The sequence below is a fragment of the Antedon mediterranea genome, chromosome 10, assembly GCF_964355755.1.
Source record: "Antedon mediterranea chromosome 10, ecAntMedi1.1, whole genome shotgun sequence".
In the NCBI taxonomy this organism is placed as follows: domain Eukaryota; kingdom Metazoa; phylum Echinodermata; class Crinoidea; order Comatulida; family Antedonidae; genus Antedon; species Antedon mediterranea.
In genome coordinates, this window is record NC_092679.1 from 5832026 (window position 1) to 5846784 (window position 14759).

At 34.9% G+C, this 14759-nt stretch overlaps 1 protein-coding gene across 1 annotated transcript; it reads right to left on the reverse strand.

Annotated features, from left to right (window-relative positions):
- Window positions 1-912: 912 nt before the first annotated feature.
- Window positions 913-12207, reverse strand: LOC140060088 (uncharacterized). Its single transcript, XM_072106156.1, has 7 exons — window positions 11978-12207; window positions 11041-11256; window positions 10203-10346; window positions 9365-9613; window positions 7108-7279; window positions 6169-6836; window positions 913-1523 (listed from the first exon to the last, which is right to left on the reverse strand). Exons 2-7 carry the CDS (start codon window positions 11243-11245, stop codon window positions 1351-1353), a joined length of 1611 nt encoding a protein of 536 aa, XP_071962257.1. The 5' UTR covers window positions 11246-11256; window positions 11978-12207; the 3' UTR covers window positions 913-1350.
- Window positions 12208-14759: the final 2552 nt, after the last annotated feature.

Sequence of the window (14759 nt, forward strand, 5' to 3'; positions counted from 1 at the left end):
CTTATAGTATGTTTTTGTGCATGTTACTTCAACGTATTTTGAAAAGACGATATTATGGTCATTTTTTGGAAAAATCCTGTGCTATATTAGACCTACAGAGATTTTTCGGCCAATTTTCGATCATAATATTTTGGTATGCGCAGAATCACACAATGTGTTCTGCGCATGTTACCTCAACTTATTTGTCGAAAAATAAAAAGGTTGAAAATTGGAAATTTTTCGAAAAAATTCCTGTACTATAGTAAGGGATTTTTTCGAAAAATTGCCAAAATATCATGTTTTCAAAATTCAATTATTACGCGTTTATATTGCTATGTATGATCATATATAGCTTTAAGATCATCTTATAGTGCCATAGAACCCGCTTATGTCTTAATTCTGGCCCCGAAACCTTGACTCAGAAATACCGGGATGGTGTCCGGCGGGGAATAGTTTTACCTTAGTTAAGCATAGTTAAGCTTAGTTACATTTTTTTTTCACATTATTGATTGTCTCCATCCCCGAAACCTCGACTAAGAAATACCGGAATGGTGTCCGGCGGGGGATAGTTTATTACCATTAGTTAAGGTCTAATGTAAAGCACCTAGAGGGGTCAGTAATCCATTAGGCTCTATATAAATACTGTTTATTATTATTATTATTATGTCGACAAATAAACAGGGATTTTTTCAAAAAATGGCCAAAATATCAAGTTTTTAAAATTCAATTATTACGCGTTTATATTGCTGTATATGATCATATATTGCTTTATGATCATCTTATAGTGCCATAGAACCCAGTTATGTCAAAAAATAAAAAGGTTGAAAATTGGCCATTTTTCAAAAAAATCCCTGTTTATTTGTCGACATAATAATAATAATAAACAGTATTTATATCCCTGTACATATAGTAAGGGATTTTTCCGAAAATCGGCCAATTTTCGACCATCATTTTTTTATATGTGCAAAATAACCTAAAATGTAATTATTATGCAATAATACTGCATATATATTGCATTATTTTAAATTATGGTGTTCTAGTCATAGTCTAGTCAAAGTACCAATTATGTAAAACAACAAGTTTGTGTTGTTTGTGTTTTCAATTACTAGAGGCGATACTCATCTCATGCGTTTATATATGTCATGTTTATAGTTTTGTAGTTCAACAAAATCAAGTAAAACTTTCCTCATTGTTATTTATTTAATACAACTCTAGTTACTGTAACGCCATTATGTTGCTGGAAAAAGTTAAATTCACTCTTTCTTTCTCTTCAAAACAAAAACATTGCTTAGTATAAAAACCAATAACTTTACAACCACCTGCAGAGTAACTTCTTGATAAATTCTCTTCCATAATACAAATATGTTTAGTTTATATCCTGTTTGTGATCACATTTGTTAAGTCATCTTCATACAAAAGGTAACGTTTCATAACATTTGTAATTTCCATTTTATCTACAAATTCTTTAATATGTTGGAGACCTTTGGGTCGTAGAATTTCCCGGATTGCAAGGCGACACAGATGCTGCAGACGGCCAGGAACTTCTGCACAATAAAACAAATGTAAAACAAGTTTAGGAACACAACAAAAAATTAAAATAGGCCTAACAAGTATAGATTAACTATGGTGTGTGCTTGTAAAATTTATAAGTATATATATATCTGTAAGAGCACACTGTAATTCTTAACTGCTCAGTGATAGATTGAAAATTAATTCCTTGTGGTATGGTTCAAATTCGAGTGGATAGTTTATATGTAGGGGTATATATAAAACCGAAATCAAATTACTGAAAAAATGGCAACGCTGTGGGAGTGGCTGCATCTCAATGGAGATACAAACTAAAATAAGCAAAAGCTAAATCAAAACAATAAAGTAAAGCAGCCTAAATAGACAAGTTCTATTTCCTCTGAAATATGATGTAAGAAGCATTTTTGGGTAGAAGCTGGGATCCACTTGATTTAGGATATTTCGACCTCGCTGATTACGAATATGGCGGATCCCAAGCGAAATTCGGCCATCTAAGCCCTTAATTTGCATAATTAAAAATGGCGGCCATTTTTTATAATTACCCTATATCTCGAGAACCACTAGTCACAGATAATTAATTTTGGTGTCAAAATGTTTTAAATATATGTTTTTATATTCACTTTAATGACACATTTTCTCAAAAAATTGATGCAAGTCGTATTTCTGACATTTTGACCTTTGACCTTGATTTATCGTATCTCAGTAACCAATAATCGGAGAGACACGAAATAGGGCTCAAATTGTTCAGAAACTATACATTCTTATTTATTATAATGAAATGTTTTTACAAAAAATGGCCGATTCTACAACTATTGACCTTTGAACTATTAGTCAAATATAATAATATAATAATAATATAACTTTGAAAATTGTGGTCTTATGAATTTTTTTTTCTTTTTAAATTGTTTAAAACATGTGTGTTTCTATACAGTCTAATGGCACATTTTGTACAAGAATGGCCGATAGTATGGTTATTGACCTTTAAACTACAGCATAGGCCTACTGTATACTGAATATAATATAATATAATTGCATAACTATGAAATTATTTATACTCAATAATAATTAGTAAAATTATAAAATTCACTGCCATCAAATATGATGTGTTATGATTTATATAGATTTAAAAAAAAATTGAACACGCAAGTTACATTTGTTGAAATTTAAAATTACCTGCCATCAATATGATGGAGTATGATTATAGATTTTTTAAAATGTGAACATGTCAGCTACATTTGGAAATTACCTGCCATCAATATGATGGATTATGATTATAGATTTAAAAAAGAATTTGAACACATAAGCTACATTAGAAAATTACCTGCCATCAATATGATGGATTATGATTATAGATTTAAAAAAGGATTTGAACACGTCAGCTACATTTGGAAATTACCTGCCATCAATATGATGGATTATGATTGTATAGTACCAGCCATCAATATGATGGATTATGATTATAGAATTAAAAAAGAATTTGAACACGTCAGCCACATTTGGAAATTTGGAAATTACCTGCCATCAATATGATGGATTATAATTGTATAGGTTTGAAAGAATAGTGAACACGTAAGCTACATTGGGAATGAACATGTTAAGGGCATCAGTTTTGATCATTCATGCAAAGGTTTCCGTCATCTTTAGCGTTGTTACAGTAGCATATTAAAGCTGTACATGGTAGTTTTGACTTTTTGCACCTACATCTATATGGTTATGCATCGTGTCTTGCATCCACAATAAATCATCTCTAACGAAGCAGTAGGAATAGCTTCATTTTTCAGAAGCACTGGTTGAAGTTTACCATTAGATAGCTCCCAACCAAAATATGTTGGTGATGGCAAATGCTGGATTGGCGATACAGCTTTTTTCAATACGAGTGCTTGGAAGTGTGCTCTTTTTATATGATGCTGGTGCACTGCATCGCTTGTTGGAGGTAATTTTTTTTTTTTTAAACATGGCATGCCTAACTTAAAACTGTCGATAAAGGACACCACCAGACAAAGATGAACCAAAACACAGAGACCAATTCGTCGAATTATAGAAAGTGGTGAAATACCGCTGCCAAATTGCTGGTCAAACTTGTTGGCATTACAAGATAATAATGCAGATCTGACACGATTTCTATCAGAGGAGTTGATTCGTCAAGCTCCTATAGACAAAGAAATTGTCACAGCTGGTGGATTTATGAAAGAATCAGTTGTTAAATCATCAAAATTGTACACGAATACGTTGTCTCTGGTCAGACCATGAAGAATCGGACACGAGACTTGTCATGCTGCCAATGTCCGATACGACACAGTTGTAGTTGCTTCTAGGGATACAGACGTACTAGTGATTCTAGTGTCTCACTACCAAAGCATGGTATCCAAATGGATGATGACAGGGACATCCAAAAAAAGAAAGTATCTATAAAAGACATTTTTCAAGCCTTGCCCGAGGGTTCTGCAAAAGCACTGATTCCATTCCACACTATTAGTGGATGCGATACTACCTCATATCCAGGGAAGAGTTAAATTATATTAATACCTACATACAGTAATTTAACTCTTCGCTGCTCATATCTAAGTGGTCACTCAAAGGCATCGGCATGGGAAGTATTAAAAAAAGGTATGAACTAATTAAAGACCTGGGAGAAAACCTATCAGTGACCAAGTTATTATGAAATCGGAAAGATTCATTTGCTACGTTTACGGTGTTGGTCAAGTTAAAAGTACCAATAAAGTTAGGCTTTAAAAAAAAAAGGCATTACCTCCAACAAGCGATGCAGTGCACCAACATATAAAAAGAGCACACTTCCAAGCACTCGTATGGAAAAAAGCTGTATCGCCAATCCAGCATTTGCCATCACCAACATATTTTGGTTGGGAGCTATCTAATGGTAAACTTCAACCAGTGCTTCTGAAAAATGAAGCTATTCCTACTGCTTCGTTAGAGATGATTTATTGTGGATGCAAGACACGATACATAACCTGCCAATAGATGTAGGTGCAAGAAGTCAAAACTACCATGTACAGCTTTATGCCGCTGTAACAACGCTAAAGATGACGGAAACCTTTGCATGAATGATCTTAACTGATGCCCTTAACATGTTCATTCCAAATGTAGCTTACGTACGTGTTCACATTTTCTTTTAAATCTATACAATCATAATCCATCATATTGATGGCAAGTAATTTTCAAATGTAGCTTACGTGTTCAAATTCTTTTTTAAATCTATAATCATAATCCATCATATTGATGGCAGGTACTATACAATCATAATCCATCATATTGATGGCAGGTAATTTCCAAATTTCCAAATGTAGCTTACGTGTTCAAATTCTTTTTAAAATCTATAATCATAATCCATCATATTGATGGCAGGTAATTTCCCAATTTCCAAATGTAGCTGACGTGTTCAAATTCTTTTTTAATTCTATAATCATAATCCATCATATTGATGGCAGGTACTATACAATCATAATCCATCATATTGATGGCAGGTAATTTCCAAATTTCCAAATGTAGCTGACGTGTTCAAATTCTTTTTTAAATCTATAATCATAATCCATCATATTGATAGCAGGTAATTTTCTAATGTAGGTTACGTGTTCAAATTTTTATTTAAATCTATAATCATAATCCATCATATTGATGGCAGGTAATTTCCAAATGTAGCTGACATGTTCACATTTTAGAAAATCTATAAGCACACTCCATCATATTGATGGCAGGTAATTTCAAATTTCAAATTTCAAAAAATGTAACTTGCGTATTCAAATTCCTTTTTAAATCTATATAAATCATAACACATCATATTTGATGGCAGTGAATTTTATAATGTTACTAATTATTATTGTGTATAAATAATTTCATAGTTATGCAATTATATTATATTTAGTATACAGTAGGCCTATGCTGTAGTTAAAAGGTCAATAACCATACTATCGGCCATTCTTGTACAAAATATGCCATTAGACTGGATAGAAACACACATGTTTTAAACAATTTAAAAAGAAAAAAAAATTCATAAGACCACAATTTTCAAAGTTATATTATTATTATATTATTATATTTGACTAATAGTTCAAAGGTCAATAGTTGTAGAATCGGCCATTTTTTGTAAAAACATTTCATTATAATAAATATGAATGTATAGTTTCTGAACAATTTGAGCCCTATTTCGTGTCTCTCCGATTATTGGTTACTGAGATACGATAAATCAAGGTCAAAGGTCAAAATGTCAGAAATACGACTTGCATCAATTTTTTGAGAAAATGTGTCATTAAAGTGAATATAAAACCATATATTTAAAACATTTTGACACCAAAATTAATTATCTGTGACTAGTGGTTCTCGAGATATAGGGTAATTATAAAAAATGGCCGCCATTTTTAATTATGCAAATTAAGGGCTTAGATGGCCGAATTTCGCTTGGGATCCGCCATATTCGTAATCAGCGAGGTCGAAATATCCTAAACCAAGTGGATCCCAGCTTCTACCCAAAAATGCTTCTTGATTCGTTTTCTAGGCCGTTTTTTGAGAAATGGAACCTGTCTAAAAGATAGGACTATATGTTAACAGGTTCAATATTTATACCCGATATATTTCTTATCCTACAGGTATAAATATGTTATATGTATTATAAATAGATTAGGTAAAAAGATACTATAAATAAAATACCTAGGAATTGTTTGATATGTGGCCAGTAGGGCAAGCAGTTTATGAGCTGCACTGAGCATGGGCACACTTGATTCACTTGATGAGCATAACAAACCGCTAGGCTGATACTCCTCTGCAAGTAACTTGTATCGTATCCACGCAAATCAAACATACACACGCAAGATGAATAACAATTCAATTGCGGTTTCAATCCGCAGTCCAACAGATACTTGTACATGTGCAGGCTGGCAAAATCAGCAACTTTTTGGTAAAAACGAATTACTTTTGTGCATTTACACTCCATTTTTAAACCATAGCTGAATAATCTGTTCATCTCTGATATATCATCACGTCCTTTACGAGTCCCTGTGGCAAAAAATACATCTTTTAAATAGCACCCTCCAAACCCATCTTCTTCGCAATGAAGACGCGCTCCTTTGGAGAGGAGAAAAGTAAACAGTTTTCTTGATTTCGAGTCGTACGAAAAGCGCAAAGGTGACTTGACGTCAAACTTTTTTGGTAATTTTTTATGTCGGTGGATAAAGCCTGTATTGACATCAACCCCGTAGCTTAGAATGAGTTCTGCTGCTTCTACGTTGTCATTAAGTGTGGTGCAATGTAAAGGAGTCCATCCATTCACTCCACGTTTATATTCCAGTTGAGTGACAGGCAGTAACAGCTTCAGTGATCTAAAAAAGGAAATAACCCCAGATTAATGTAAATACAGTAAAGCATCCTTAAGGGTCTTTTACACCTGTCTCAGCATGGTTCTGATCTGGCGAATAGAAAGTCCATGTTTTGTTTTCACAACGCTCCACGCAGCTGTGCGCCAATCAATATGCGCCAATCGATATGCACGTAGCCAAGTATAATAAGATGCTATACTGTATTGACTAGAGATTGATAAGCTTGGTTGCTGATTGCAGTGTGTCAGATTAGAGTAACATTTTATTTTCATACTCAAGTCGATTTTTTTCAGCAGCAAAATGAATTGCTTTATAGGCATCTTCAGTTAAAAGGTTGGGATCGGCACCGGAGTCAAGTAAGTATTTTATACAGTCTGTGTGTCCCTCTTGAGCTGCTATGTGTAAAGCTGTTGCACCATCAAATATCTGTGTATTGACCTTACCACCTAGGACACAAAAGACACATGTCAACAACCAACATATGAAGCATCAATGACAAATAGAGCTATAATTTTATAGATTTTAAACTTTTCATATTTTTATTAATATGATTTTTTTTAGATTGTACCTACTTTGAATTTTTAACTTTTTAACTTTTATACAATCAGAATTTTTAACTTTTATACAATCAGAATTTTTAACTTTTATACAATCAGAATTTTTAACTTTTATACAATCAGAATTTTTAACTTTTATACAATCAGAATTTTTAACTTTTATACAATCAGAATGTTCTGATAGCAATTGCATTTTATAACACTTTTGTTAACATTTTATTACCTCCGCCAAGGAGGTTATGTTTTCACCCCTGTATGTTTGTGTGTGTGTTTGTGTGTTTGTGTGTTTGTGTGTGTGTCTGTGAACAGCCTGGAGGCCACAGTTTTTATCCGATTCTAACCAAATTTGGACACAATGATCTATGGCCAAAAAGCTCGGACGAGTTCGAATTTGAGGGGGAAAGGTCATAGGTCAAGGTCACAACTAACAAAAAACTATTTTACTGCCTAGAGACCACAGTTTTGATCCGATTCTCACCAAACTTAGCCACAATGATCAATGACACATCATATAATTGTGGTTAAATTTTGAAGGGTCAGGGTCAAAGATCAAGGTCCACAAAAAAAAAAAAAAAAAAATAATAAAAAAAAAAACCCTCAGTGGAACTTGAACCAGCGATCTCAACTGTGAGAGGCTGGACACATAACCATTACACCACACTGTCATCCACAACTTTGTAGTGTGCAGTTAACATATTTACACTTAGAACTAATAAAAAAAAATGTAAAAAAAATATATTCAGGGGGAATTTTATGTAGGGGAATTTTACAGTAGGCGGAGGTTTGTACTCTCGGAGTACCCTCTAGTTATTGCATATTTTTCTATGTATTTTTTTTAATTTGTTAATGTTGGTTTTATTGTATCGTCCTAGTTGACAGGGGCTGGTCAAGCACATCACAAGATCACAGTTTTATCGTCCTAGTTGACAGGGGCTGGTCAAGCACATCACAAGATCACAGTTTTATCGTCCTAGTTGACAGGGGCTGGTCAAGCACATCACAAGATCATAGTTTTATCGTCCTAGTTGACAGGGGCTGGTCAAGCACATCACAAGATCACAGTTTTATCGTCCTAGTTGACAGGGGCTGGTCAAGCACATCACAAGATCACAGTTTTATCGTCCTAGTTGACAGGGGCTGGTCAAGCATATCACAAGATCACAGTTTTATTACTTTTGCTTTTCCGCTACTCCCCTGTTATACTTTATATTTTTTGTTATGTAGAAAGATTGAAAATAAATAAATAATAATTATGGACATACTGCAGGTTAACTTGCACAGTGTTAGGGAGTCTTTCATGTCAGTTTCAGTTCCAGTTTTATTTCACACAACATATTACACTATATATACATTTGTACTTATAAATAATAATAAAATATTTAATTTCGTGTGGAGATTACAATAAGCCATAATAAGCGGAGGTCCAAGTGCCAAAATGATGCTTCGTTAACACGTCCCATTGCCATGTTTCTACACACTCAGCACACCAACTTTTTTTGTTAGCTAATACCCTGAGACAAAATAATCACGATTGGATTTCAAGGTGACCGCAGTAAATTTGCAACGGCACACCTCGTGATTATTTTGTCTCAGGGTATTAGCTAACAAAAAAAGTTGGTGTGCTGAGTGTGTAGAAACATGGCAATGGGACCTCTCTATACAAGCTATTGGACCTCCGCTTATAATGGCTTTAAATCTGAACCTCAAGATTTGCAACGGCTATGCAATTTGCGTTATCGTTGGTTAAACATCAATCTAGAATCGACCCAAAACATTGAGTGAGGAAACTCAAAAATTGAAATCCTCGGAATATCTAGCTTAATAACTGCGTACACAAATCCCTGGAAGTGATGTTAACTAGTGCACTTGTTGGCACAAATAAGTAATGTATTGATGCGTTATTCTCCTTAGTTGCTTTAAAAACTAAAAGAAAAAATCTGTTTATATAAGTTTTATATTCAAATAATTTCATACCAGCTTCAACAAGCATCTTCAGACACTGAGTATTACCATACTGGGCTGCGACAAAAGTAGGTGTCATGCCGTCAACATCTTCTGAATCAACTTCACCTCCAGCCTTCAAGAGTTTGACGAGAATAGCTTGATTGCCTCCCCATGCTGCAGCATGCAGTGGGGACTGTTCACTCATGTCCACAGCGTTAACATCAGTTGTCTTACACTCAAGCAGCAGGTCAACACACTTTTCATGATTTTGATCACAAGCTGAAAGAATCAAACACTACACATTCATTTGGCGTGTCATACATCAGTAAATAATGAGATGAATTTCCTCTAGCATTAGGAATGCTAACATCTTACACAAAAGATGTCTTGAACTCAGATGAATACCTGTGGACATAATTTGAAATCATATAATCCTGCAATGAATTAGAAAACATTTTTTTTTTTTTTGAGAATATATAATCAATTGGAACACATTGACATATGATTTAGAAAACGCAACATCTGTGGAAGTGTTTGAAGCAAAATTGGACAAGTATTTGTCAAATAAGGACTTTCAATACCATTCTGGGCTATGAGGCATTAACTGATTGTGGGTCATGTATATAGTAATTGAGGTAGTTACATGCTATCATTGGAAAAAGGGTTTTGGAACTAGTATTCAGCACATTGGCCAACTAGTGTGTGAGTAAGGTGAATTGAACTGGGCAGTTTTTAGCAGGTAATCAGCAAACACCTCAGTGTCTGTATGCAAGTGATAAATCAAATTTGCCATGTGAGAAGGCATAGATCTGCAGCTCTTGTTATTTCTGTTCCTGTTTACCATTAATAAATGGCTAACTATACTGACCTTCAAATAGGGGAGTAGCATGTTCATTATTTGGTAGGGTTGAATTAGCACCAGCCTTTAGTAGCACTTCTAATGTCTCTGAATGCCCTGCATTGGCTGCTAAAAATACACTAGTTTCTCCTTCAAAAGTTCGGCCATCAATTTCTGTAAATAAAAATGTTTTATACAATCATTTCATACCATACACAACACACAAAAAAACAGTAGGCCTATGGAGTATACATATTGCTGTACAATCAAGCCTGTAGTGAGAGGTTAAAAACAGACGAGGCAATTAAGCACTTGTCAATTGTATGACCCACTATACGACCCCCGGAAGAGGTGCGTCATTTGTCCGATGTGTCATACCTTATGAATACCATGACGCATGCGTGTGCGTCAAAAATGTGAATTAAGTGTCCATGATGCACCCATTTTGATGCACTGTGACCATGTTGGTGGGTGGTAAAGTGACGGACATTGACCCACCATTGTTCATTGATGTGACGTACCATCTAGGTTTTTTGACGCACCCCTGCGTCAGTAATTAATTGTAAATGACGCACCCATGATGCATCTCTTCCGGGGGTCGTATAGTGGGTTAAACAATTGACAAGTGCATTAAGATTCTTTAAATATACAGTAACTATTAATATAAAACATGACATAATGTGCTGGGGAATTGGAGGGGTGGGAGAGGTAAAAATTTAAAAAGCCTGTTGGCTACAGCCCTTACAAAGGATTTTTATATAGTCTGGTTGAGAATTCAACATTGTAAAATAAAGTTCTAAACTTAAGCTATATGCAAAACATTGCAAAACTTAAGGGGAGGCTGGTGAACACTACACATGATTATCACCTGTACTGTCATGATTTAGCAACAACTTCAAGCAGTTAACATTGCCAGCCGCAGCTGCTTCATGTACAGGAAACCAGCCTCGATTGTCCGATATGTTTACACGACAACCCTTATCTATTAGTTTACTCAGTGTGTCTGCATCACCTGCCTTGACTGCTGAGCCTACAGTGGAGCAGCGATCTGGATATGCCTCTTTGAAATCCATGGCACCAAACACTGGTTTAAAATAACACGAAAAAAAGGAAAAATGTTATTGTACTCACACTTTATACATGGATGAAGTGCAGGGAGTTCTAATTAGTAACTCGCTGGATGTAGGAAGGCCAATGAATTTTGTTGTAAAATATTCAGGGATGTACTAATCCTTAACTATAATATTATATTAGTTTAGGTACAAACTTGTACATTTAATATTTGCAATCCAATGAGTAGAGAAGGGATGTAAAAAAATATAGCTCATTTTTTTGTAAATCATACAGTTTTTTTTTACTTTTGTTTTCCCTCATAAAGGGCTATTATTAGTGCAACGTAAACATTCAGGTTGGTCACATGAATCTTTTTGTCTTGATTGGTCGAATTGGACCTGATCATTGGACCAAAAGGGGGGAGATATACCTCCCTGGTTTCTAGCACAGTAGTAGAGCCTATATATGCCTAGTTAGTGGGCCTATTAATATATTGCTACAGCCCCCCCCCCCTTCCCCCTAACTAATACAGAAGAATAGTAAAAGTAGTAGCAGTAGGCCACATTGCATTATACGCGACCGACTTGAAACGTGACGACCGAAATGATCGATAACTAGAGAGTAACGTCACTCCAGACTCTATCTAGCCTAGGCCTAGGCCTAGCCTAGTTAGAAGAACAAGCAAATTATTGTAGTAGGCTAATTATTGATAACATTTATCATGACATAATTATGATTTGTACACAAATTACCTAGGCCTAGGTTATGTTTCTTGTTCACTGCTGGACAGTTTGGTGTATTTTGACTTATTAATGTAGGCTAGGCATGTTGTGCGTGTGACACTTCATGATGTACAGCAAAGAACTTATAACACAAGAATCTCGATCTCCTGTTCTTCAATTTGCATTCAAAACACAGTATCGGAAGTACAGGGTTAAAAGGTCAAACTGGGCGACGCCATTTCACAGCATGGAGCAGCGCCCCCTCCAACTAGGAAGTCAATTACTCTAACCCCCCTCCCCCTCCCTTCCTTTCCCCCCCCCCCTTCCCCCTCCCTTCCTTCCCCCTCCCCTTCCCCCTTCCTTCCCCTAGAGTATTAGCAGATCCCCTCTCTATGATTTTGACTTTCTAATTTGATGCGGGCGCCCTACTCCATGGCCCACAATGGCGCCACCCATAGCTCTATTCTATCCCACAATGCCTTTCAAAATTGTTACGCGCTTCGGACTAGTCTGGGCTGCTCCAGACGGAGTTTTGTCTTAATATTAGTAAAAATATAAATATTTTTGCACATATGGCGTTTCATACGTGTATTACTTGAGTTTGGATACTCCAACAGAAAAATCGCGGTCGAAATAAAAACAAATAAATATAAAAAAAGACAATAAATACAGACTTGGGGCAAGTCTAGCTTCGGACGAACAGGAGATTCTTGTGTAATAAGTTCTTTGATGTACACTAACCACACTCTCTCAGCAGCTCTCTACACAGTGTAAACCTAATTCATGCATCGTGCGCACCATGTGATGACGTAATGATGCTGTTCTCTGTAACCTTATTATAACGTTTATGTAGATTTAAGTCGTATCTTTTTTTATTTTCAACATCATGTAGGCCTATAATTTTTTTTATTCGTTTTTATTACAAGCCCCAAACGGGTTTTTTCAAATAAAAAAGTATTTTTAATTGTGATCATGAAGAAATGACATTAGCAAAAAAAGAATAGAATAAGGAAATAATATTATTCCTCATCGACATTATATTTATAAGTATTTTTAGGGCTGATATTATGATCGTGCTAGCAATAAATAATTATCAGAGGCGTGGCCAACAGTCACTGACACTCTGATCAATCCGATTTTGATAATAATGTTTGACTCGGGCTAGCCCTATTATTTATATATTTATTCTGTCTTTATACTGAATGACACTTTCAGTGCTAAAAGCATTGATTTCCAAAGTGATTCAGTAGAGAACATTAGCAATTATTATAACAAAAATAATTCAAAGACTAACTAAAAGTAGTTTACATTAGTACATAAACACTCTACAAAACATACAGTATATAGATGGAATCGTATACTATATTATATACTTAATTATATTCGTGTTGTCACTGATCATGATATTGTAATATTATATTTATCAGAAGCAGATATTTAAAGATACGACATACAACTGATAGCTATCTCCCCCTCTCCCAAAACAAAAACGACGAAAATCAAAAAAAGAACTTAGCAAAATATGAGTTGGGCCCTAAACGTAAAATTCAAATTACCGCAATAAAAACATATTTAGAATAGCTTCCTATAATGTATGATTATTTATATCTACTGAAGATACCATGGCAACTTTTTTGCTTGAATACACTCCGATTCAATCATTCATTCAGTTTATGAAAGCGGTGACCATGGCTACATGATTATTGATGTCATGCTCCAATGATTATACTACGCCATTAGTCGAAACAAACCCTAATTAAAACCTCTTACCCGCAGCCAAATACCTCACCTTTTCAATCGAATACGAACGGTAAGCTATTTTTAATAGAATAGGCACATAAAACGTTCCCAACCAGGAGACAGTGGTTTAAGAGAAATCGATTATAGTTTATCTATATATATAGGCCAGCTATATAATAAAACATTTGTATTTTTCAATTTGAATTGTGAATGTTAGACATACATTACTATTAGTATAATTATTCTTTTGATACTAGAAGCTTTGTCCCAGTGATGGGTACATCTAGATCTTGTATACGAAACAAAGCCCAAGATATCATAATTGCACCGGACCCGCATAATATGGCAACACTCAACATGTCACAAATTGATAGCAAAATAGACAGTGGCATTTCACAAAATGACACCATAAATCTGCAGAAAGAAATTGTAAGCAGAAAAGGTCCAGACGTTGAAATAAAGAATTCAGATGATAAAACACAAACTAATGTAGTTACCGAACCTGTACATGTTCCACAACGGCAGAAATATGTCAACAACAGGACCTCCAAGTTGTGTGAGCTCACCCTACCAGTTCATAAAAATGAAGTGTTACCTGAAGACAAAAAAGTACTGAACGAGCAAAAATCGAAACTTGAAACAGCGCTAAGTTCTCTTAAAATAGTTGATAATTTAGTCAATGACGAAGTTTTAGAAAGTTTAAATACCTGCAGAAATGTTTATATGGAGCCAACTATTCATTTGTACCGTCATATGCTTGGAAAACAGTTATGTGAACAAGGATTTCCAGAACTTTTTTGCAGCTTTTTGGCTAAACTTCAGAAGATAGACCTCTTTGACCCAAAGAACAAACTTGCAGCAGATATATATCAGAAAACGAAAGCTGTTGCTTGGAATTTCACAAATGTTTCAAGAGATTTCTGTATTGAACTGGGCAAAGCTGGTGCGATTTCATTATTGTTGGACAATTTAACACGGAAGGAATTCCTTCCATCAGAGATTACTGAACAATATGAGAAGCATATGAAAGGATGTTTAGGAATATTGAGTAACATGGTGCGACTCTCACCGA